Here is a 26,060-nt window from a genome sequence, read left to right as displayed (position 1 = left end):
CCCGGCCGCTTCCGCGCAGGAGTGCGCCCGGAGCAGTGGGGCGCGCTGATTGGTCTCTCGGTGTCACGTGACGGCGCCCTGGCCCCGCCCCCGAGGCACGCGGGGCCTCCCCGTCCTCCCCCGCCCCGCGGGGCGCGACGCGTGCGCGGCGGGGGCGCGCGGGAGGGGCGGGGCGGAGCGGGGCGGGGCGGGCGGAGGCCCATGTGGAGCGGGAGTGGGATCGGGATCAGGATCGGGAGGAGACTGAGCTGCCCGCGCTGAGCACGGGGAGGCCGGAGCCACACCCGCACCGCCGGGCTCTGGACGCAGCCAGTGCGGACGCCGGGCAGGCCGCGGACGCACCATGAAGGGGTGAGTGCGGGGCTCGGCCCGGCCCGGGCCCGCCGGGGCCGCCCGGGAGGGGAGCTGGGAGCGGGGCGGGCCCGGGCGGCGCGGCGGGCGGGAGGCGGAGAGGGCCGAGCGGTGCCGCCGCCTCTGAGCTCGGGGGGTGCCGCCGCGTCCCTCCCGCCCTCTGGGACGGGGCCCGTGGCGGGGAGTCCCTCCGGGCGAGAAAAGCCGGCGGTGCCGCCGCTGGCGCCCTTTGGGCTGAGCAGGAGCTGCCCGCGGGGCTCCCGCGCCGTCACGGTCGTGCCGCCGCCGGAGCGAGGATTGTCCGCGCTGAGCCCCGCGCTGGAGCGGGCGGGACGCGGCGGCTCCCCGTGCTCGGGGGTCCCGCCCCGCGGGGTCTGGCGGTCTGCAGAGCGGGCGGGGATGCTGGCCGGGCTCTCGTCCGTGTCTGCTCCTTGTCTGGCGGTAGCAAAGAAGCGCCGCTCGCTGTGTGCGAAAAAGCTGCCAGCCTCGGATGTGTGTGGTTTTGCAGTGCTATTGTGTGCAACGTCCTCTTAGCACTTTTGTTGGTTTTTTAAGTCTTTAATTGCTACGTGGAGGCTGTACAGCGTGGATGGATGACAAATGAGCCGTGTTCTGTGTCATGTTTCTGTAGCACACCCGCTGCTTTGGGCCTGGCATCGCTTCGCTCTGTCTCCTGAAAACTAGAGATTTCAAATCTGGTTGGCTGAAAACGCTGATTTCCTTCTCAGTGGGGGCAGTGAGGTGCCGTTTTTGTACACGAGACTGGAGGCCTTTACACTCACAGTTGTGCTTTGGTGTCAGATGACCTGCCTGACCTTGTCCAGGTCACTTTGGGACAGGTTTTTCAGTGTTGGCTAAACCACCTAATGTTTATTAATTTCAGCATCACTTGCGCTCCACAAAACGTGCTTGTTCCAGTTCTGTGCCTCAGTTTCTTCATAGGCACAGAGGAAGCTTTCCCCAGCTGATTTTCAAAAGAGCATTAAACCAGTCCCCTTGGAACTGGTGTTATGCAATGATGGGTATTATTATTCCAGTTTGGCAGCTTAAGGCAGGGTGAATGGAAGCTGAATCACTTAAGCTTTTACTAAGAAATGGTAAGGGGTTTAGCTTATTAGCAATAGGGGTGAGGTCATACAAGACTGCTCGACAGCACACTCTTAGCTGGTTCTTACAGCATGTAAGCAGCTCCAGGCATCCTGAGGGGCTGGCAGGTGTCTGTAGAAAGAGGTTCAGGGATGATTCCAAATAAACAAACTCTCAGCTGACATAAGATAGGCGTGTTTGGGATATTGGACAACCCTTTATCCACCTGCACCACCCTGCATTAAATGGGACACCCCCACTTTTAGTCCCCTTGTAATGAGGACGGCGGGGTTTGCGGGAAGAGCAGCAGCACGGATCAGACAGGATGAGGTGGCACTCAACGTGATCCTTGTTCCGCAGCACTCCCGACAGAACTGGGTTTCCTTTTATCCTTTGTTGACCGTTCTGCTGTTTGCTACAGCTTAGCCTTGCTTTGGTTGTGTGTCAGTCGTGGGACGGGGTTACTGGGACCTGGATGTGCGAGTGGGAAAGTGGCCCAGGCGTGCCAGGCTGGTGCTTTGGGGATGTCCTGGCAGGGCACAGCCAGAGCTGACTGCCGTGCTCAGTGTTCCCCCAGGAACTGGGCCTGGCTTTGCTTGCACTGATCAGGAGTTCTCTTTTCATGGGCTTTTTTACTTCTTGTAACTTTTTTTTTAGAATAAAAGGCTATGGAGAAAAAACCTGCATACCACTCTTCTGCTTCCAGAGCACCAAACTTCATTTCTGTCACTTTACTTTTACTTACAGGAGCTTTATTTCTGGTTCAGTTTCAGGGCTTACTGCTTTGGGTTCTGTACTTGGTATTTCTGCTCTTCTGGTACTCTTTCATCTCTTTGAAGAGCAGCATATTCCTGTCTTGCCAAAACACTGTTAGCACCACACAGCACGTTCTGGTGCAGAATAAATTCATATTCCTGTGCAGATTCTTATATTGAATCCAGGTGTTCTCTAAAAATTCAGATGGAGGCAAATATGCTGGCAGAGCTCAAATTGAAAAATAACCCCATTTAAATACAATGAGACTCAAAGGACTAAAAAGTAGTTCAAAAGGAATGTATAAATTACACAGGGGTACTCTGGAACAAATCCAAATTGTTTTTTAAGTTACAAAGATCGGTGAAGATCCCTAAAGTACAAGTATTGTCAAAAGATGGGTCCAAAAATAGATCTAAAGCTTCAGCTCCCACCATACAGAAACTAATAGGCTTGAAGGGATCTGGTCTGTCTTCAGTATTGAATGCAAAATTGTGGACAAGTCCTTCTGAACAAACTGACTCCATCTGACTGTTTTTTCTGGGAATGTATGCACTGCATTGTAACCCACACCACAAAATGCAGAGATGATTTTGGAAGTGCTTAGAGCAGCTGATGTTTAATCAGCTGTCATTATGAAGAGTCTACTTTGGCAGAGAAGGAATTAAAAAAGAAACTATCCGGTTCATCGGCATGAAATTTCAGATCTAAAAGACTGTGTAGTCAATGTCTGTGTCTTGCAGCGTTCTTTCTTAGCTCTCTGAATTCGAAATAGCACAGAGATGTGTGTTAATAATGCATAGCAGGTTGTAGTGTCTCTGTCATCAGGGTGTTTGAGGTTAGGTGACCTACCTGGGCCCTCTGGTTCCAGAAATAGCAGAAGATTTTTTGTGCTTTCTCACCTGCTTACAATTTTGTGGGTTTTCTTTTATTTGATGAGTTAAACACTATCTTCTCAACTGGGAACTGCTATTAATTTTCACCTGGTTTTGTGAGACTTGGCTTTATGTTCACTCTATCCTCACCTTCTGAATAATTTTAATAGAGTCTCATTTTGTTTCCCTTTTTTTCTTAAATGTGACTTGAAAAACTAAGGTAGTTCACTGTTCTGTAAGTGAACCTTATGATTCTCTAGAGAGTAATTTATTTTTTCATTTATTATATGTTGTTATTGTTAGCTCTTGAATTTGAAAATCTATTTTAGAGCTGTGTTTGCATGAGGAAAAATACCAGTGGAAGAGATTCAGGTTCCACTGTCTGTAGTAATCTGGCTGTTTCTGTAGAGCATATGTAAATAATACTCCCTGACTTTGCTGTTTTCATGGTGTTGATTCACTTGTTGCTCAGTGGTTTTGTGTTTTCATTAGTTGTTATGCTGCTGGTTTTCAGGAGAGAAAACTGAAAGTCTTGCATTGATTCTTGAGCATTTGCTGATTGCTGTTCGTGACATTTGATGTCTTAAAGTAAGGGTGCATTTCTGACTTGTTTCAGTTCAGAAACCTATGAAAGTAAGGCATCCAGCCTTTCCCTGATAGCCTTCCCTAAAAATCACATTACACGAGGCTATTGCAGGACCTGTGTGCTCCACTGCGTGCATGTACCTGCTGTGTGACCAGGGTTGTCACATACAAGGAGCCAGCAGGGCATGTTACAAGCAGGGCCCAGTGTCTGTGATCCTGTGCATGTGTTATTTTTTCACATTGACCAAATCCCTCTCCAGTTTTGATGGGAAACACCTGGGAGATTGTCGTGGGGCAGCACATCTTGAGCCATGTGGCAGAAAACTGATTGAAACAGGGAGGAAGTAGAGTGCTGTGTGTTAAACCAGCCTTAGAAAGAAGTGTGCACTAACTACTTTTGGTAAGACACTCCTAGGAGATTGCCTCTGAACTGTTGTGTTTGCAGCTAAGTCTCAGGTTTTGTAGCTCCTAGGAGTCCTCTTGACTTGCGGTGGAAGAGTTCTCCAGGCTACATCCTACACAATGGGTACCTGCTGCCTCAGAGAACTTCCTAAGCCTGAGACTTTGCAGTGTGTCTGCTCTGGCTGACTTTGTGCTGCTCTGGCTGACTGTAGGAGAGACATCACAAGCTGGGGAGTACTGAGCATAACAGAAAAATAACTATGTTGTTTCTGAAGTGTGGGGAGTCATTATGGTAAGCTCTGATACCTCTGCTTGTTTTGCCTGGATTCAAGGAGTAAACCTTTCAAGGTCCTGAAGATGATCATGTTTCTGAGGAGAACAGGGAGGGTTTTTTCTCTCCTGAGTTAGTATGACAGAGATTGTGCAGAGCTGCTGAATTGTTTCCGTTTGCTCGGCACAGTGCTAAGCTTAACATATATGGGAGGAAGTTCCAAGTTTATGAGAAAACTGCTGAATGGTCATATGCACTGGAGTCAGGACAAAAAAGGTAATTGAGCTTGAAAATCACTTTCTTTTTAGGCTTTTTCTGAACCTAGAAATGTCCAAATGTGAGCTATAGTCTGCATTTATTTTCATGGACGGTAAATTTAGACCTTGCCTATATGCAAGCTTACAAATGGCTTAAGAGCTTCTAAATGAGGTTATAAAAAACTCAGTGCAGTTTATTATAGATACTTTAACCTGATTTATAACTCTGACCACTTTGAGTTTAATTCCATAACCAGATTAAGACATTCCACGAAGTAGAAAGGATTGGGAGGGTAGGAAGGTAGCAGAGGAGTTGTAGCCATTTTACTGAAGCACTTTAGAATGCAGTCTTGTGTTTTGAGCACTGTTTGACCATTTGGTTCTTTCTGCATGTAGATGTGCCTTGGTAGTTTGGGATGTTTCTGTGAAAAATGTAGTAACATCAGTTAATCACCAAATGCCACAGACTCTGCTGCCATCTCCTGAGGACAAGAAATGATGCATCCCCCTTTGCCACACTAAATCTCTTTTAAAATGGGGAATAATGGGTGATGGTTGAGCCAGAAAAATACTTTAATCCTAGTGGAAATCATTCAGAACTTGAAGAGCCTGCCCATTTGGCAAGCATTAGAAGTGTTCAGACCAATAATCTGAGAAGGCGCTAGATATTTTTATCCAGAAGAGGAAAGAACATCAAAAGTTGGATCTTTATATTTGTTTGGGAATTGATAAGAGAGAAGTGCAGTACTTCCTTGCATAACTCCTGCTCTAAGTGAGCCAGGATTACTTTCTACTCCTGTCTGGAAAAGAGAAAGGGAAGAAGTGACCCATGTGGGAGTTTGTTGTAAAGCAGCAGAAGTTAGTCAGGAGGGAGTTTTAGGTGTGGAAGCCAGGGTAAGAGAGAATCTCTGCACAGAAGAATACCTGGTTATTTGGAGACTCTTGGCCTTGAAGACCTGAGAGCAGCAAAGCACAGCACTGAAATGAGGTAACTGTGTATTTGTGTCAAAGTGTGTTAAATGAATTCATTATAAGAAGGAAATTCGGCTTTATTGGAAATAGAGCCAAAACCATTTCTACAACACTGTCACTAGGTGACTAAGATTAAGATATTTGAATATCATTTTTCCTGCAGGCAGAGTATTTCTTTCTTTAACTAATTGAAAATACTGTGCTTCATAGTAAGATCTTCATGCATGAAGTCCTTCCTGAGCTCACTTGGCCTTCCTTCTCCCTCTCCCTGTTCCTTTCCAGGCTCCATGTGATTTTTGGCCCTCAGCAGCCTAGAATCTCTAAACCTGAAAAAAATGTGATTTCCACCATCTGAGCATTGAATTTATGTTCTCTTGAGAGTATGGGATGAGACCTGGGCAGCAGCGGATGGCTCGTGAAAGTTTCCTCTACATGGCACTCAGAATTGTTGGCAAAGATCACAAATTAGGTTGAAAATTGCAGTTAAAGGAGATCTGTTTTTTGATCTTCAGCACAAATTTTTATTTGAGAACAATTCATTCTTAGTGAAAATTAGGAAAAGGATGGGGGGAGGGAAATTATTGTTGCCTTAGAAGTGTTTTTAAGGTAGGCACATGAAACTGATAGCACATTCAGTTAATTTTTCACAGTATGTTATTAATATAATGTGTGATTTGAACACCTTGCAAAACCCAGCTCTGGGACTGAAATCCAAAGTATAGGTAGGAAACCCATAATGAACTGACTTCTTTTTCCCACTACTCTAATGGACAAAGGCATTTGTAAAGAAATGCATTTTCAGTGACCTATAGAAATAGTTTGTGTGAAGCAGAAAAATTATTTTGTCCTGGTATGTCAATTATGTAGTTTGTTACCTGTGTACATACAAGAAGTACCCTCAAGATGTATTTATGTAAATAAGGTACTTTGTAAGCATCACTTCTGTTCTGAATTTGAAGGTAAGCCTCTGTTCTTACCCGATCAAGTACTTCATGAACATTAATTAGCAAAGGGTCATGATCTTCCGGGAGGCAAGTAAGGGTTATAATTGTTAGATCTGGGGACACTGAGGGTGTGGAAAGGGGCAGTAGTCTATAAGGTGTCTCAGGATGTAGTTAGTGGAGGCACAAAACTAATTTTGAGGGAAGCTATTTCAAAATAGTGAAAGTACTTCTGTTTAGCAATCATGAATAAAAATCAATGTTCTTGTGAGCTTGCTTTAGAGCAGCAATGAAGAGTTGGGTTTTCTGGCAGCCTTTTATCTGCTGTATGATGGCAGACAAGTTGTTTCCTCTTTCACCTGATATTGATGTACCTAGGATAGGCTGAATAAATCTTTTGGCCTTAACCTTGTGAGGTGCTCTGGAGCAGCAGAATTTTATGGACAACTAAGTGATATATGTGTGTGTCTGCTTTTCTGTTCTAGACCAGCTACATTTATTTTTGCCATTTTAGAGTTTGAAATTTCTGTCAGAAAATTCTGTCATGCTCTTTCTATCCATCTACAGAATAGAATAACTTATAATTTTCTTGGGAAAGTTTATTTTTCACTTGAAGATTTGAGACCTAGGTAGAGCATATTTCAGCTGGAAAAACTGTGTGGCTATTACAGCATAGCTTTGCTTCTTGCATGTGAAGACTGGCCAGTCTTTTGTATGTGGTCAGGTTTTCTAGGCTGAAGCAGAGTAAATTATATGACATCCAGATGTAATGAAGAAACTTGGCTGTAATGTGCTGTGTATTTTTTTTCTTTTTTTTAATGCTAAAGGGAGAGGCAGTAAGGGTCTGATGTATGTCTTGGAGAGTTGTGATGCATGAAACCTGTTCATAGTGACATCCAGTAGTCTTGCAAGTCTTGAATGAAGTCTTCTGTTAATTCTGATTCTAAAATTGCTATTTTTTCTTCTGTACATCATTGTGTTCTTCTGCAGGCCAGAACTGGGGGTAATGTCCAGCAGGGTATCAGGTGTCATGCAACACATGTTTTCAGTAGTAAGCAGGACTAAAGATCAGGGGTCTCAGAGCAAATTGGTAAGGCTTTTTGCATGCTAGGTTTGTACTTATCCTTCTGGTTTTCTGACAAGCGAAGCAGAGTAGATATGCAGCCCACAGATCTTTTGAGATAATTGAAAACATACTGGTCTGCCCACAAGAACTAGACTAACTTGTGTGTGTGTAGCAAGACAGCTCATCCATTAAAAAAAATCCTAAGCAAAAACCAAGCAAACAAAAAAACCCATAAAAATCCCTGCGACCCCAAAACACTAGAAGAGGGTCTTTTGGCCTTGGACTAGAATCCAAGCAGAGCCCCACCCTTCAGGTCTATAGCCTTCATAGTTCTGGTTTGGTTTGATTTTATGAGCGGATTATCCTGTCTAGACTCCTGCTTTGACTTGGATGCCAAAATAGAAGCAATAAAGCTAGCTGGCCGCTTAGCAGGTGACAAACCTTCTCTGAAGTCCTCTTAATTTGTTAGGGCCCATTTCTCAGTGCTGCCTCTCCTGACTTACTCCTCAGTAAGTTTTGCAAGTTTCAGATACAGCTCTTCTAAATTTAGCCTGCCAGATGCCTTCAATAAGCTGGAGCCCAGCTATCAGTTACACGGAGATCTGTTTCAGTCAGGCACAGCCCTCTGGGGAGAGACTTGCACTATTTAAAGTTGAATGAGACTGAGATTCTTACAGCATTAAGAAACTTGAAATTCACTTTTTCTCCCTGATGTTGGTTCTAAACTAGTGTTGGGCACTTTTTATTCCCAGGGAGTGAATTTGCGTTTCCTGTTGAACTGTGGCTGCAAATTGGCTGCCTCTTGAGCTGTCATTCTGTATGGCAGTTCTTCTTTGGTATATGTTGTGCAGCAAAAGGCAGTCTTAACATAAGTACCACTAATGTCTCATGTAGCCTGTGTTATTTCCACTAGTGTCAATGTAAGACATTGTAGGAAAAATAGACTGTTCGAATCATGGCGCTGTAAGCTGCAGGCCGAGCAATGCAACTGCTGCAGGACTAACTAGATTGCGTTTGGTCCTGCAAAATGTGTGATGCTTTTTCTAGCCAGTGCCTGGAGGATCTTAGGACACTGGCATGCAAGAGCAGGAGTGTTAATGCTAATGTTCTGGGCATGCATCCAGTTTCAGGAAGTGGTGCCTGTCACCTCACTAAAGTCACACTTCTGTTCAGATTTGGTGGATCACTCTTCACTTCCGCTCTTAAATTGCTGTGCAGTGTTGCTGTGTACTTTTAACAGATAGCAGCCTATGCACCAGGAGCTGATTGCCTTTACTAGTATTCTACTTAAATTCTCCAAGAGTTTTTTTCCCCAGTGACCAAGTCATGGAATGTAGCAGTCGTGAAAAACGCTGCATATTTCTCATGAAAATGTAGTCCTAGGATATGTCAGGAAAATGCTTCCAGTAGTGACAGGAAAAACTTAGTGCCACTGGACAGGACAATAGTGTTTGGACTGCTGTAATTGGTTTTGGTTAGCCATGTTTAAGGAAAATCAACTTTAATCAGAAGAAATGTAAGGAAGGGCTAGTATGACAATAGTAAGAATTAAAAGCCAGCCTTACAGGAAAAGGCCAGGAGCTTGGCTTTAGTTAGAAGAAAGGTATGAAGACATCATGAGAGCTCTCTGAAAAGGCCTGTGCAATGGTGCCCATCATCTCCAGGCAGCATAGAGGTGCATTTGAGCACATTGGAATAACTAACTGAGAATAATGGCAGCTTGGGAACAGCCTTACAATGGAAGATGTTTAAGTGGCTTCAGAATTCTGGTATTTCATTGAGGAGAGTGTATGGATTTGTAGAACACTGTAGTAGTAAGAGGTCTGACCTGATAAGCCAGGAGTCCCTCATTCCTCTGTGGTAAAAAACAATTGCTTGGGATGGGGTGACTGGCTTGTCCCAGAAGCTTTGACATCTGAGATGGAGTACAGTTGACTGTTGCATATTCCATGGAGTGCCATTTAAGCTGTGGGGTGCCAATAGTAAGAGTGGATCTTCTTAGGAATATCAGTGGCATTATTGTTACGGGAGGGCACGTGCCTTCTGGGCACTTCAGGTCCTTTACACATCTGTATGTTCTCTGGTATGATAATTTGAGCTCGTAATGTATTTTTTTTCTTTGCAACAGCAGAGGACAAGTGTTTCTGGTACACCTTCTACTAAACTGGAATGCACAGGACTGGCCTAGTCAGACCTTAGCTGACATAGTAAACTCGCTTAAGTTACTGCTTTGGCTGAGACTTCACTTGAAGAACCAGGTCTAGTTGTAAACTGCTGTTAAACATACAAACTTACAACAACAAAAAAGCCCCCACAAAGCTGCTTGCTTTGCTTTGGTGAAAATAAGGGAGAGATAATTTTGAGTCCTTTATTACAGGTGCTTTATCTTGGCTATTTGGAGTAGTTTTTCAAAGTGCACGTTGTTCTATGGATGATAAAGTGTGGCACAACATCTGTAGACTGTTTTCACAGATGTACTGGATAATCTACACCCCTGTGCTCCTCTTGCACAGTACTTCCAGTTTAAACTGGGGTGAACTGGCAATTCTGCTCCAGAACCAACTAGTTTTGCCTATGGAAACTTTTTTTCTCTTCTTTATTCTGGCAGAGTACTTGTGTGATAAACGCAGTCAGGGGACTGATATGGGTTAAAACTAAACTTTTCTTTTTGTGTCCAGGTTAGTTTTAATTGGTAGTGGTTCACTACATTGATGCACAAACGTTTATACCAGCAAGAAGATGGAAATTAGTGGCTCGGGGACAGCCAGACTGCTGCTTTCGGCAGCAGTGCCAGCTTTCCCATGATTTTACTCAAGGCCCCAGTGGCACTTTTGCCACACTGTCCTCAGGCAAAATGATGAATTCTCATAATGTGGGTCTTCCTTTCCATGTTCTTACTTAATTTACCTATTAAATGGTTTTGAGCATAATGGATGTGGTGCTGATTTCATCAGCTAGTGCTATACATTAAAGTAATTTATGGTTTGAGTACATGCTATTTAAACATATATGTTTAGGGTCTCGATTTATGCTTCCTGCAGTGTTTCTCAAACCTCTTTCCTATTATTCTCCAGGATAAGATACTGTCCCTGGTGTAATTCTTGCAAGGACAAACCAGATAGTGACAGAGCATAGGAGACAAGTAGCAGGAGATGGCAGGAGGCAGCAGTGAATGTGGCAAGTGGTGAGAGATAGAGGGGGGAAGTCCAGGGGCTTGAGGAGATGTCAGCAAGTGCCTTTTAGCCATCTACTAACAGAGCTCATTTCTCTGGCCTGATGCCAGCCTCAGAGGTGATATCTTGGCTCAGAAGCTCCCAGCCTTAGACTCTGCTTCTGCATTTATTTATTTGTTCTCTGTCTGAAACCTTCTTGGTGAAGATCCATTTTTTGGCCATGTTCCCTTTCTTAGCCATCTTAGTCCTGGCTGCCTGTGGTAATATATTTTTGTCCTGTTGCACTGTTATCATAAATATTTTATAGTGACTGTCTTCTAATGCCTGGTTTGTTTGATTAGTAATTAATTAATCTTTAAATAATATTAGAAAACACTACCTTATGATGGTATGTGTCAGGGATTTTTGCTTAAAAGATGTTGTATATAGCAACTTCCTTGTGAGTTCATCATGCTAGCATTGCGGATCTACAGAAGCTTGGAACTACTGATACTTTTTTGTATCACCAAGGTTAATATTGTGTTATTTGGAGAAGCAGTCTTGGTTTTCAGTAACTGAGTATGGATGTGAGGTTTGTTTCCTCCCTTACTGACCTCCTGCACTGCAGCTCATCTGACCTAGCTGGGCAGCTGAGACCTGCTCCCTTCGGTTTCTACCCTCATGGCAGACTGCAGCAAAAGGGACTCTTCAGGCTTCTTTTCCCTCCTCGTACGAGATTACTGAGGTGCCCTACTCCAGCAAAACTCTTTCACAGACACAAATATACCCAAGAACCCACATGCCACAGTTTTACTCCTCCCTTTATGAGGAAAAAGGCAGCAGCACTGCTGGCTGGGATCAGAACTTGCCTTCTGTGAGCCTAAAGAAGCCTTGCTGTGCTATGCTGAGCAGTTGTGCAAAGCTGGGCACAAAACAAGTACTACAGTTTCTCCACCATCTCATAACTTTGATTGCATGCTTGTTTACACTGGGAGTACTTCTATAGTGTGAGAACATCATCCTTATTAGCTCGGGACTTACATTGTATTGGAATGTAATACTCAAAGGGACTTGTGCAAATGGCCATACATGAAGAAAGGAATCTTGAGAGCAAACAGTGTCTTTACTGCTGTTTGGGCAGAAAAACAATCTGGTTGCCCATATCTATTCAGTAAAACAGGTCTGGTATGAGCCTAGAATTTTGTGCTTTTCTAATTCCATGTACTGGCTTTCTACATATTCTGGTAGTCATTTGGGAAAAAATTTTTATTATCTTGGTCTTTTTATTTTTTATTCTTGTAATCATTGTTAAAACTGCTTGCCCTCACCCAAGGGTAACTAATCTCTTTATTTTTAAATTTATTTTTCTTTTCTTTTTTTTTTTTTTTAATTTTCTTCTGTATGTATAGTGTTTCTGTCAGGAGGTTAGTCTTAGAAAAGAGAGAAGCTTGGTCTGTTCCTTCTCAGTATAATTCAGTGTATTTTAAGGTGGTGGTTCTGCTCTCAGCAGGAAGAAAGATTTCAGTGATGATCAAAGTAGATGCAGATACCACCTTGAGAAGGGCACAGTTGCACATTAACAGGCTTAATATATTTGGTGCACACAGTACTGTTGGTTTTTAGAGAAAGATGTCTAGTAATGACTTTGTCTAAGCATAGGCTTTATATTGATAGGTGGCAAAATTGAGGCTGTCTTTGAAGCATGGATAAGGACTTCATTTCCTTGATCTCTGTTCTAGCTTCCAGTTCCTCCCATATTTTCATTGGGGTTTTTAATTTATTTTTTTTTTGTGTGTGTGATCTTGATGATCAGAAGGGAAGTGAGTGAGATAATGTTAAAGCTAATACTTCTGTAGAGATCCATGTTCTCCTGTCTCCCACCCAGTAAAACCACACCTATACATACTACGGTACATTAGTGTTTAGTGTGGCCTGAGAAACTTCTGACTGTATAGAACTGACTGAAAGTAGATTTGGGACTTAAATCAGCCACCAGCATAAGACTTGGTTGTATGGGTTGGATGTGGCAGTCCAAATATGTATTGAGCTGATTGTTAGGTGAGACAGTTCTCTAAGGATAAGCGAAGTAATTGATCTTGGGTGTCCTTAAAAATGTTGCAGTATGTCAGATGTTAAGCATGTTTTGATTTGTTCCAGTAGCCGGATCGAGCTGGGAGATGTGACGCCACACAACATTAAGCAGCTGAAGAGGCTAAACCAGGTCATTTTTCCTGTCAGCTACAATGACAAGTTCTACAAGGATGTACTGGAGGTTGGCGAACTTGCCAAACTAGGTACAAATGTTCTTGCCAGTAATTGTGGGTTGTGGTGGCAGAAGTGGTCATCATTGCTATCCATAATGGTTTTGAATAGCAGCTCCTTCTATTCAGTTGTTTTACATCATGAAAATAACTGTTTAAGAACCTCAAAGAAGCCGCAGAGGGTCTGTGTTCTAAATAGATTACGTGCCACTGGGAATAAGCATGTTTACTGTTCCAGAAGAAAACAGTTGTGCATTGCCAGCTTACCTCGTGATGTCATTGCTGGTTGGTGTGAACAGTAATGAGCAACCACTGTGTCAAAGCAGCACTAGTTACTTCATTCCAAGTATGAATCCACAATGTATGTTATTTTATCTGGATAGGAGAATTAAGAGAGCGGGAGGGAGGAAGATATAGGGTGTAAATGAAAGAGCTGTACTTGTTACTGATAAACCTTTGTTTCCCTTCCTGGCAGCCTATTTCAATGATATTGCAGTGGGAGCAGTGTGCTGTAGGGTGGATCACTCCCAGAACCAGAAGAGACTGTACATCATGACACTTGGATGCCTGGCACCCTACCGAAGGCTAGGAATAGGTAAGGAGGGTCTTCTTTTGTATTTGAGGCATCAAAGAAACCAGGTTCCTGTCCAGCTTTTTAAATGCCCTTTCAGATTTTTAACCAAGTTAGTGCACTTTAGACTGCTGATTTCTTTGGAAAGGACTTGGGGGAAAGAGTATGATTTATCATGTGCTCATTCTTCTCTGCCTTTCAGAAATAAACCTTTTGTAGAAATTTTTAATTCAGGATTTCAGATTACTTTAATCTTAATAATATTATCATATTGTGATGTAAATACTCTACTTCTATGGATATGAAAATTGTTGCAGAGAGAGATGAAATAATTTGTCAGAGATATGTAACCTGTATGCAAGTCATACATAAGTAGTACACAACATTGCTTCATTGGCTTCTCTCTTCACTTTTCTGAGTGTAGGGGTTTTATATTTATTTTGTCACTACTGATTATTGCTGCTCAGTGGTAGCACCTGCTTTTGGTCTGTATTGCATTTAGTTCTTTGCTCCACACTGCAAACCCATAGGACAGATTAATCAAGACCTATAGTAACCTGTTTGCCTTGACAAACTGACTGAAAAGATAACTTTATTTTAAATTATTGTACTAGGTCTTTAGTAAAAAAACTTACCAGTGCCCTCACTGCTTTATAAATATTTTGGCTGTATTTTGAGCTGAGTTTGAAACTAGTATTAAAATAAGCTGATTTATACATATGCTTCTGGTCTGTTGTGATTTTTATTTCTTCTTCAAAGAAACAATGAATTAAGGTTTATAAGCAATCAGAGACAAAATGAAATACACATCATGTTTTATTTTCCTAATTCTCACGCTATCATTTTAGTCTACCTACAGTTAACCTGCCTCTCCTCAAGGAAGCACCTAGCTAAGTACAGACTAAATTGTGCCCTTCCAATTTTCTAAGGTGTCTCTTTATCTTTTGGCAGGAACTAAAATGTTGAATCATGTCTTAAACATCTGTGAAAAAGATGGCACTTTTGACAACATCTATCTGTAAGTAAATGAGTTACACTCATGCATTTTTGAGAGATGATACAGGTAGATATGGGAGCAAAGGGATGGAGATCCAAATGAGGGTTTAGTATATTGTAGTGGGGTCATGGAACATCTTGTAAGTACCAGGAGGAATGCCGGGGTCATATTCTGGGCTTGTTGTGTAATGCTGGGAAAACCAAAAGCTGCTTGTTTTAGAAAGGGTTCTGCAAATTTGCTGAATTTGAAAGTAGTTTAGTTACAAAATTACATTCTAGAGCAAAATTACACTGTAAGACCAAAAAAAATTCTTTTTAGAAAGGATTTTATTTTTATCATACAAGGTCATCTTCAGAATTGAAAATACTGCAAGTCTTGAATGCAGTGTTGATGCATTTGCTTCCTGTCTTTTATGACAGCACTCTGTGGGTTAGAATATTAGAGATGTTTGCAAGCACTGAAAGTTTACTACACTCAGTAATAACTGCTATTCTCATTCTTGTACACTGCCAGGTCAACTATTTCTGCAGCAAAACAATAAACTAGATCAGTGTCCTAACCCAGCTGGGAAAGCTGTTCTCAGTTTTGTTTCTGGGTGTTGTTTTTTCATTCTAGTGTGGGTTTGGGTTTTGGGGGTGGTTTTCTTGTGCTTTGTTTTGGTTATTTTTAAAATCAACTGCATGTCTGTGTAAGCACTTGGCATGATGCAGGCAAGAGAGCAAGCACTGGGGTAGAGGGCAGTACCAGTAGTCCCCCTGGAAAGGGAGTCTGAAATCCATACATGCCAAAACTATGCTTTTCCTTTGCTGCTGGGTTCACACTTCTGCTTTTTGCTGTGCATTGGTATCTGTGTGGTTATCGAGTGAGCTGATGGCAGTTTTTGGCCTGATTGCCTCTCTGAGCCAACTCCTCCTTGTCCATCACTGCCTTGGCCATCACACCAGTGCAAGCACGATGCACTGCTGGGGATAGGCCCACAGCAGGTACAGCTTGGATGGACTTACACTGCCGCAGAACTACACCCTGAATACTTGCCAGGCCTGTGGAAAATGCTTTGTGAGGAGGGTTTCATACACTGATATCACTGTAAATGGAATGACTTTCTCCTCAAATTCAGTCCACTTCTGCCATGGAGGTGTGGACTCTTCCATGTCCTCTGCTGTTGTTGCTTTGTGCCATCTCTGTAAGAGGAATGTTTTAAAGAGGTGTCTGAGTAAAGTTGCCTTTGGGTCATATTCCTTCCTGCTCTCCTGCCTCAGGAGAAGTGGTAATGAACTCTCTCTGAGATGCCTGCATAATGGGACAGGGGCTGTCCTTTTTACTTTTGCATCTTACTGTGTGCACAGTGAAGGAACTGTTTGCTGGTTCTAAAAAACCACCCAAATCCTTCATAATCCTTCTTTACAGTTCCTAGACCAAGGATTCTGGCATGACAATAAATAGCCCCCAAAATTGGGCTAAAGTTCTTTTAGTGGCCTGTTGATTTTACTATGTCTGTTGCTTGTGCATCTTCTATTTAAACATATTATGCAGTTTAGCACCAAATTTGATATCACTGCCTAAATTTGTCATTGCAATTAAGTTCCCTTTTAGCTTTTTGGTGCTTATTTGGCTTAATTCTAAAATCCTTTGTTTTGCTGTGCTGTTGCTTCCACAGTTACTTTGGTTCTGTAGTTAGGCAGTGTGTTGTCATGACAAAGTGATTCATGAAGTTGTGCAGTGTCCACTGAATTTTGGAAGTGTTTAATGAATGCCTTTTGTTGATCCACACATTTTTATTTCTTTTCTCTCTCGCTGCTTGTTTGTTTTTTTGTGTTTTTTTTTAATGAAACTTGTGCAAATAAATGTCCTTTAGGACATTTAGGATAGTCATTTAGGATAAAAATAGTCACTTGGGATAAAAAACTGATGGCTGTTTATTTTGGAGACCTTGAAACGTGCTAGCGAAATCTGTAAAACTCTAGGGGAAGTAAATACAAGGCAAAAGGACTTTTTAAATCCATAGGCCATTTTTGTATTACAGCTTTTTGTGAGGAGAGAGGAGTGGTTAGAGTAGAGCAAGGTGTTAAAATCATATCGAGCACCATTGCTAATTGTATGTTACAGTGTGTTGGGGTCATCGCTGAGACAACTCCTCTGGTCATCTGCAAAGTGTTAGTACAGGAGGTTAAAGCTGGCTTTATAGTGAAACTCTGTTACATATTTCCACTGAATATCTGCCATATTGTTTATTAAGATGAAGAAAAATTGAAATTACTGATGTAGTAATGCTTCAGAGTCTCTCTGCTATTTTGTGTTTCTTGAAAGAGTTTTACTGAGGGGAAACATTTACTATTATTGACAACCATGGGCCATCCAGGAGCTGAGTGATAGCCCAGAATTGAATTGGGAAGACCAACATTTCCAGTCTTGGGTTTACACCGCTGTTCCTGTCTCTATGTAGCTGTCTGCTTTGGCCATTCTGAATATGGAGGCAGAATACTGACCCCTGTCTCTCTATGCCCTGTTCTGTCCCAGGCACGTCCAGATCAGCAACGAATCCGCAATTGACTTCTACAGAAAGTTTGGCTTTGAGATCATTGAGACGAAGAAGAACTACTACAAGAGGATAGAGCCCGCAGATGCTCACGTGCTGCAGAAAAACCTCAAAGCCCCTTGTCTTGGCCAGAATGCAGATGTGCAAAAGACCGACAACTGAACAAAACCCCAGCGGACACTTTCTTGCACTTGCTTGTCGCCAAATAAGGAAAGAGAGGCCTCTTTTTTTTTTTCTTTTTTTTTTCTTTTTTGATTGGTTGGTTTTTCATTTTGTTACAGTTTTTTTTTTTTTTTTCCTCCACCCCTTCATCTTAATTTTTTTTTCTTGACCTCTCTCCAACAAAATGTAATGCTTCTTCCAAGGATTGTCCAATCATGTTTGGGGTTGGGTTTTGGTTGGTTTTGGATTTTTTTTTTTTTTTAAGCTCTCCTTTCTGGTGTGTTTTTTTGAGGACGGGGGGCTGATTTTTTGTTTTTGTTTTTTGTTGGGGTGGGAAAAGGTGTGCAGATCTCTTTTAAGTTTGAGGTGTGGAGGGCTTGAGCAGGTTATCCTGATGGCAAGTTTCCTTCAGAATTATTCTTTCAGTAAGCAGAATGTAAACCCAATGGGGGGGAAAAGGCAAAGCAATATCTTGTCCTTTGACTCCTACATTATTGTGTTTTTTATAACCTACAGGGTACTTTACTCTCCCCCAACCTTTGAATGTTACTTCAGTACTTCCCACTCTTCCTTTTAATTCCCCCACCTCAAAAACGTATATTTAGTTCTTCCCAATATTTTTGAGTATGGCTTTTTCCTCCATCTTTTGCTGAGAAGGGTGGGCTACTTTACCATACCTTTTCACTCTGCCTGGGCTGATCTTTTTGGATGCTTTTTTTAAATACTCCTCACCCAAGCTGGTGCTACACTTCTTAACTGACTGAGAGGAGGATTTAGAGTGGTCTTTGTTTTTTCTTATTTTCATTTACCCAACTCCCAGCAGACTTTTGCCAGAGTAAGAGCTAGATCTGGTGTTTGTAAGAATAACCTTGTAAAAATATGAATCCTGAGGCAAGACCCTTGCTTTAAAAATGGGTGAAATTCTGCAGGGCTCATTGAGAGTTAGTTTTATCTGTGTTGTTGGGATGGAAAAAGTGACTGTGACCACCTTACCAGCTTTGATCACATAAGGCAAGGCACCTGTCTCCAGATAACTTTGTTACAGCTACTGAACCTGTGGTGACAGCTGTAAGGGTTGAGGAAACCAGGCAGCAAGGCTAAGAAGACAGACATGAATCTGACCCTAATCACATAGCTTTGCAGGGTCTCCTGGATTTGCTTGGGATTGGCTGGACTTGCTGTGTTTATGAGCTCCTTTGGGAGGAGGTGGTGAAGAACTGCGTGGTTTTGCTCCTTTGAAGATTATTTTCCCCTTCCCGCATTCAGTAGTAATAATGCAGTTCTCCTCTGGTGAGAGGGTGTTCGTGGAGCACCGGAGAAAGCAGCGTATATTAGAGCATTTTATGGGTTTGGAAAATAGGCTGGCTGGCTTCTTCTTAGTACTGTAACTTTGAGGCTACAGTAAACTGTACTAAGCTCTGCTTTGCATCCTTTCATGCTTTGTTTGCGTGAATACCAGTGCTCCTTTCTAGGCACTGTTGCCAGCAATTTTATGTATGCCAATATAAATACCAACTTGAGCTTGGACTCTTCTCCAAGCATCTGGGAAAGTGCACTGAGCTGAGACAACACCAACCTGCCCCATCCCCCATGTAGATGATGAACTGTATTCTTTTCCTGTTTGTTTTTTAAAGTTTAGATCTGCATCTTGAATTCTTCCGCTCTGAAAGCCTCCAACCTGTAGTGTGCATTGCAGCATACATCTGGTTAGTAGGTGCTGTCCAGTCATTAGAGGGTGACTTGGAAATTCCCAAAACGGGAATTGTGGTGAGGCAAGGGATGGCACCCCTCGCTGCACGTTAGGTGGTCTTTGATACCCTAGGGATGACTATACCAGCTGCTACACAGTTACTCCTTCCTTGATAGGGGTGTAGCATTTGTTGGAGTGCATCTTGACAGACCTGTGCTGGAAAGTGGCTGCTGAATTTGCTGAGTTTGCACTAATGGAGTCTTGGAGATGGGCAGGTGGCCAACCAGCCCGTCTGCATGGCCCGAGCACCTGTGTTTGCAACATGTGGTGGCAGACTCTGGCTAGAAAGATGCAAACGGTTCCCGTGGCCAGAGGCAGCCTAGTTTTGACAAAAGCTTATTTTCAGTACAGCTAGGACCTGCTCGTGGTGGTTATGTTGGCAGCCTAGCATCTTTCTAGAAGGGGATGTATCGAAGCACAATTAGCTTGTCATATGCCAACATAGTTTCCCTGGCCATCTGTAGACCAAACCAAGAGAAGTATGTGGAGGGAGAGAGAGAGTATTGTATTTGAGGATGTTCGTGCAGCACAGCTGTAACTCAGACCATAGCTGCCTCTGGTGCCAAGCAAAGTGCTCTTCATTCTTCTAGAACTAAGTGGTAAGTGTTTGGGTTGGGTAGATGGGTGTGGGGATATGAACTCTTAGGATTTGCTGTTGTCGTAGGCTTCCACAAATCAGTGTGTTTCACAGACAGTTATTCTTCAGGTTTAAAAGTACAAGTCTGATGTCTGAACTTACTTGGATTAACCTTTGTTTCTGTCTCTTTTTGCTTTGGGCTGCCATCATTCTATGAATGTATCCATGAGAACAATTCTTAAAGCTCCTATTCCACAGCAGACCTGCCTCATTGTAACTTCTAACAAAATGTTTAGTAGGAGGTGGAAGAGAGAATAAATCTAAGACTCCTTTTCCCAGGCTATTAATCCTGGAAAACAGTTGTTGAATCTTGAGTACAAGGTTTTATCTGAATCTTAAGAAAACTGTGTTCCCTGTACATGGGTAAGGGCAAGTGAAGGTCAGTAGTTCTGGATGACAAACATTTGTATTTTATTAGTCTGCCAGTTGTGTTGAGTGAGGGAGGAGAGTGCTGTCTGTATCTTAGTGCTGTTACCTGGAGACACTGAAGTTGTGTGAAGTATGGGCTTACTGCAGAGGACTTCAGTTACTTTGATTGTTGCTGCAGGAGGACATCCTTCTAGTTTGAAATTAACAGCTTGTGAACAACTCAGTTTTTCCAAAGTTGGGAGTTTCAGTGGGAGAAAAAAAATCACCAGCACCTCCTGTTCTGGATGAAGATCTAGCAAGAAAAAGTATGCAACTAACAGCTTTAGAGTGTAAATTGTGTATATAAAAGTTACTCCTGAATCTCTGCAACTGGCTTTGTCACACATCGGTTGAAGTATGAAATATTACCTACAAAAAGACTCCTACTTGAGGAAACCATGGTACAGGAGCAAAAGAATCATCCAGAAGAGAGATCCCTCATTTTTGGGAGGGGTAAGGGGGAAGAATGTATTTAGTGTATACAGAAACTGGCTGAGTTTACATGATGCAGCTAATGGTTAAACCTGCCAACTAAATATGACATACTGTTACAATTGAAACAAACTTACATGATATTTAGTTAAATCTTGATGGTGCCCTGTGTCTAGTAAAAATTTGATCCCCCAAATTGTTTTATTCTCCCCCGTGTTGTAATCCAGGGTCAGCTGCTATGCACAATGTCTGTGTTTTGTAAAGTGTTTGCTGACTTGGATGTTTCTTTTGAATCTGCAACTGCTTCCTGATTAATTTGGCTAAGACCACCACTGGTCTCTTGAGTTGAGATTTAGTGAAAGGTATGCTGTATGCAGTTTACAGATGCATTCTCAATGTTACAAGTTAAGTTGCAGGGGGAGCAAATTCTTTACAATAAGATGGTCCATTTTTAATCTATATCATTGCCCTTGTTGTACATCAGGAGCATGTTTTTGTTTTTCTCAAACTCCTTAGAAATACCGTTCAGAATAAACGTGCACTATTTGAGTTATGTCATTTACAACTTGTCATGTGCATTTTTTTGCTGTCCAGCTGTTTCCTTTGGAAATCAGATATAGACTATTCCTCAGATGTTTCATAAACTGTGTAACTCAGAAGATTTCTAACATGAACTGTGTGTTGGGTTGCTAGGATGAATGTCACAGGTGTCTGACAACTGTGCAGAGTGAGATCTGTTTGTTTATTTTCCCTGAAGTAATGAGCCTTTCCTCAGAAATCCTGTCTTGTGGGGTAGGAGGGAGGAGAAGACGAACTGTTCTGGAATATTTTTGATTGATTAGTGAGGAGTTTGTAAACAAACAGACCAGGTGTCAAGAACTCTGGTTTGGGGTTTAGAGGTTAAAAAGTTCAAAGTATCCAAATTAGCTGCTAGTTATTGCAAATCTTGACCGCAGTCTTTGAAAACCTATGGTCCATACTTGTAAAAGTGACTGGTCTTAACATAGAGCACATACTCTTCCATACTGACTTTTCCCAAAAAGGTATTTAAGTAAAACTCATCTCTCTTCTTAAGAATTCCAGTCTCTTCTGTTAAAGCTGTTTTTTGTCTGTAATTTCACTGTGCTCCTCTTCTGCTTTGAAGTGCCATTTATGAAGTGATGGGAGTTGCACTCTGGCCCAGGTTCTGGAGGAAAAGAGTTTCCCTAAATGTCCTAGAGTGTATTCTATTCACTTATTTCAGTTCCTCTGGAAACTGCTTTATCAACAGAGTTGATATCAGTGGAGTTGCTGCATTCATTAGAAAAATGGTGCAAAAGCAAAGCTCACGCTCTGAAACTTGTCTGTAGTCTTGAGTGGCTGTTTCCAGCTGTCTTCCCTGACCTCTGCTGGAGGGCCTGGAAGGCACAGCTGGAAGTGAACTGCTACCAGAAGTACAGCCTTCATCACTTCAGCCTCACCAGCAGCTGCAGAGACTGGAAAACCTTTGCTGTACTTAAACTGCTGCAGCTGTTCTCCAAAGCATTGGGCTTTTATTGGTTTGTGTTTCTTCCCTTCTCCTTCCTCATTCCAGTTGCTTCTTAGAACAACCTGTACAATACTAGACAACTGAGATGTCCTTTACAGGGAAGCTAGCAGGGACTCCTGATCATTTATGTTGTGCTTTCCCAAAGCTGTGCTGGTTCTACAGGCACTCCCATTCCCCTCACTGCATTCAAAACATGGGCATTTATGGCACCTCTGTAATCACTCAGGGTGTGCTGTTATCTCTAATTTGTTACTGGTACAACTACTTCAAGAACAGTTACCGCACCAGGATCGAGTGAGAGTGGTAAGTTATTCACTTCATGTGGAACACTGGGATTATTCTGTCTTTTCATCAGTTCTCTGTCCCTGTGAGGACATTATCCTCTGATCCTGCAGTATCTTAGATTACTTTAAAAAATCCCTGTCCAAAAGCTCTTACGTGAAGTCCTTTTGAGAATCTACCGAACCAATCTTGTCAGATGAGCATTGTCATGTGCTTCTGGCAGTATTAATTTCCCTTCCATAGGGGTTCTCTAAGTCTATTCAGCCCATCTAATCCAGATGCTTTGTAAGGGACAAGTGTCCTGCCTCCTGTTCTTTTCTCTTGCCCCTAAAGAGGCATCAATTCAAACAGATAATGGAATGGTTACTCTATCCCTCTCTTTTCATTCTGCCTTCTTCCCTGCTCCTCAGTGCTTTAACACTGTAAAAGCATTCAGCTTTGCTGCCATTCTGCCTGAAGGCATTGTGGCACCACCAGCTGAAGCTCTCTAAACTGCTGAGTTGCCAGCTTTCTTTCACTCCCTTGAATGTACATGACCCACAGTCCAAGAAACTCCTGCACGGGGAAAGATGCGCTGACCTGTGTTCTGGTTGCCTGTCAGCTGCTCTATCACATCATACAGACTTAGGCCAGTACTGCTCACTGAATTATTGAACCCAAACCTGCACTACAGCCGAGAATTTAAATAATTTTTTTAAAAAGGTCAAAAAAATTGCACTCAAGTTGTTGATTATCTGAAATAAAGCTGCAGAACTTCTTGATTCAAAAGAACAGCAAATTATCTATTCAGTGTAAAGCTTTCCTTACAAGTATTTGTACAAAAGCACTTCATTTTTTTAACCATCTTGCCATATAATTGTACATTTATATTTTCCAAAAGAAACAGGTAGGATCCTGTTGTATGCGATTTCACCTGGGGATTTTTGCCACAGTGTTTCAGATATTTAACCCTGTTCTGGTATTGACCACTTATGAACTCAAACACTGTAGATCACAAGAGTGTCAGAAGGTAAACTTGGTTCCACTGCTTTGGATGGGGGTGGCTATTTAGTGAAAATCTTCACCAAAATGCACACTACCCTTCAGAAGAGAAAGCTCCCCCCTCAATTTATATTGGAATAAATTGATGGAGCAGTGGCATTTCAGGTTTCGCTTGTCTTCCAGTTTGGTTGTGTCATATCAGAACCAAAGATGATGAAAAGCAAAAAAAGTGCATTTACATTCCTACTTTACACTTTCAAGCTGGTATTTATAGTAATGTTAGAATTCCTCTGCAAAAACAGCTTGGGCCTCAATTTTCTTCACAGCTCGCAAATGGGCTTTTCACTGAATGTCAGCCGCAAGGTTATTTTGCAAGTGGCAGCTATTCAAAACAAAATGCTTTGGGTTATTTAACATCTGATTGCTGCTATGACTCATTTCAGCAGCAGCAGAGTTCTTGGACACTGCGTCAGAAACTTGTCCCTGCTCTATTATGTTTTAAGAAGGCATACGGATACAAGATGCTTTCTCAGGGAGCTGAGCTGGAACTGGGAAGCTGCCTTATTATGGATGATAACTGAATTAAGCATTAGCAGGAAGCAAAAAGTGAGGTAGTAGGGAGTTGTTAATGATCCACAGTCTCTCATTTCGTGGATAGAGCAACACTTTTCCTAAACTCCGATTTAACTCATGAGGAAGATGGATGAGTGCCTTCTTCCCCGGAAATAAGCATGGGCAGAGCGTGTGACAAAATTAAGGAAAGACGTCGATTAAAGCATCAGTCACGGCACAGAACAGTCACAGGACGTGGCTGGCTCCTCGTGGACAGCTCCACGTAGCAGATCTTTAGCCAGCCTTTATCTCTGCCCGCCGCTCCGTCGCAGAGCGCGGCTGCCGAGGGCGCGGGCAGCGCTCGGGCGCACGAACGCGGTGCCGCGCCGCGAGGCTCTCACACACCCCGGCTGAGGTCGGCGAAGGGCAGCGCTCGGGTCATTCTCGCCCTGGCAGGAGGGGATTCTTTCATCTGACAGCGACACACGCAAAATAACACGCGGCCCTTTCCTTTCTCACACGCGGTCCCTTCCCCGGTGCCGCTCGGAACCGACCCAACGCCGCAACCTTTCCCGTCCCGGCGCGGCCGCTGTCCCTTTAAGAGCTGCCGCCCGCCCCTCCGCGCGCCTCTTCCCGCTGCGCTCATTGGCCGCCCGGGACGCCGCTCCCTGCCAGTTCCTGTTTCGGCCACCTTACCTTGTTGACGCCAGTCTCTGCCTCCCTGCCCTCTGATTGGTCCGTGCCGCCAGTGTTTGTGGCGCCCATTGGCGCACTCCCGCTCCGCCCCGCCCAGTTAAGGGCGAGCGACGCCCTCTCCGGCCTGGCCCTTGTTGATTGGCCGCGAGGGCTCTCCCCGCGCGCGGCGATTGGCTGCGGCGCGAGCAGCAGGGTGGGCTGCGCGGGCGGGCAGTGGCGCGGAGGCGGCGGCGGGGCTGGCGCGGGGTGTCCGCCCGGCGGAGGATGGTCCCGGCGCTGGGGCCGCCGCGCAGCGCGCCCGGCCCGACCGTGAGTGCCGGCGGCGGGACCGGGGGCGGGAGCGGCAGCGGGAGGAGATGGACCCGGAGCTGCCGCGGCGGCGGGGCCGGGGCGTCGCGCTGGGCCGGGGCCGCGCTCGCCCCGGGATGCCGGTGGGGCCGGTGCCCCTTTGTCCGGCCCCGGTGTGCCCGGCCCGGCCCGGGCAGGGGCTGCGGGGCCGGGACAGGCCGGGTGCAGCCGCAGAGCGCGGGCGGCCCGTAGCGGTGCGGCCCCGGGCTCCGCTGCCCCGGAGTTGCGCGGCCGCGGGGGCTGCCCGTGCCTGGGCTGCGCTGAGGGAAAGTCGGGGGAGCAGCGGTGCAGGCTTGGGAGCGGCGGGGTTTCACCGCCCTGCGGTCTTGGTGCTGCGAGAGGATCGAGCGGGAGCCGCCGCTCGGCGAGTTCGCTTCGGAGGCAGCGGGAGGCGGGCGCTGCGCCGCGGGCCGGCGTGATCCGGGACGCGGGGTGTTCGTGCTCGAGTCCAGTGACACCCCCGCGGTGTCAGACACCTCAGGCAATGGGTGATGAGCCTCCAGGGACAGCTTCTGGCTTAGAATTCGGTCACTCGTAGCTAACGTTTCTCGTTGGACGTGCTGTAAGCCTGGTCTCCGAAGGAAGGAAGTCTGATGGATGTGTCTGTCTATTCCTTGTCTGCTTGCTAATTTCAGCTCTCTGGCCGATTTCAGTCAAATTTTCCAGCAGGAGAGGCTTCAGAGAGTTGGAGAGTTTATGGGAATCAACAGTGACAGACACAGAAGTGTTTGTAACTCACAGGTGCTGCTCGCATTGAGGGCAGGGCACCTAAAATGCAGCTCCCTGTGGCAGCACAAATGAGCTGAGCCCATTCACATAGCTATAGTTAGGTACAGCTGTGGCACATGATGCCCATTGTCCAGGGAAGTCTATAGGGAAAAATTAGAAGTAAGGCAAAGAAAAAGGGAGTAGTGATGTGTTGAGTTTCTGTCCATAAGTACAAAAATCACAAAACTGTGTTTTTGCTTTTCACATAACAGCTTGGACTTCTATTAGACTTCATCTAGACATGCAATTATTAAACACTTCTAGCAGAGATAATGATGGCACAGTTAAGCATCCAGAAGTCAGGTGATGTACCAGCTTGTTTTAGAGGCATGATTTTAGCTTTACTTTTCATATACAAGTCATTGGGACCATCTTATTTATATGACCGTGTTATGCAGCACTTCAACCAACTGCAGAGCCTTGCTCAGTGCTCTTGAATT

The 26,060-nt window shown here is 44.0% G+C and overlaps 2 protein-coding genes across 6 annotated transcripts in view; both read left to right on the top strand.

Annotated features, from left to right (window-relative positions):
- The first annotated feature begins 179 nt into the window (after window positions 1–179).
- On the top strand, window positions 180–21,027 carry NAA50 (N-alpha-acetyltransferase 50, NatE catalytic subunit). Of its 3 annotated transcripts, none has more exons than XM_041463837.1 (5): window positions 180–351; window positions 12,872–13,005; window positions 13,448–13,567; window positions 14,495–14,561; window positions 17,058–21,027. In XM_041463837.1, the coding sequence occupies exons 1-5, from the start codon at window positions 344–346 to the stop codon at window positions 17,236–17,238; spliced, it is 510 nt and encodes a 169-aa protein (XP_041319771.1). In that variant the 5' UTR covers window positions 180–343; the 3' UTR covers window positions 17,239–21,027. The 3 variants fall into 3 exon arrangements, with proteins under 3 accessions (XP_041319771.1, XP_041319770.1, XP_041319769.1); XM_041463836.1 differs by having other exon boundaries at window positions 12,869–13,005; XM_041463835.1 differs by lacking the exon at window positions 180–351 and having other exon boundaries at window positions 12,834–13,005.
- Window positions 21,028–24,712: 3,685 nt separating this feature from the next.
- Window positions 24,713–26,060, top strand: part of USF3 (upstream transcription factor family member 3) — a 34,481-nt gene continuing 33,133 nt past the window's right edge. For all 3 annotated transcript variants that reach the window (XR_005954802.1, XM_041463839.1, XM_041463838.1), the window contains exon 1: window positions 24,713–24,813. Coding sequence is in view for 2 of the 3 variants with exons in the window: in XM_041463839.1 (XP_041319773.1) it covers window positions 24,769–24,813 (45 nt within the window). In the remaining variant the exon portion in view is untranslated. The remainder of the gene's footprint in view (window positions 24,814–26,060) is intronic.

This window comes from Pyrgilauda ruficollis, unplaced genomic scaffold (assembly GCF_017590135.1).
Source record: "Pyrgilauda ruficollis isolate IOZ18807 unplaced genomic scaffold, ASM1759013v1 scaffold17, whole genome shotgun sequence".
Classification (NCBI taxonomy): Eukaryota; Metazoa; Chordata; class Aves; order Passeriformes; family Passeridae; genus Pyrgilauda; species Pyrgilauda ruficollis.
The sequence above is the reverse complement of the archived record's forward strand: the minus strand, read 5'-3'. Positions and strand labels throughout refer to the sequence as shown.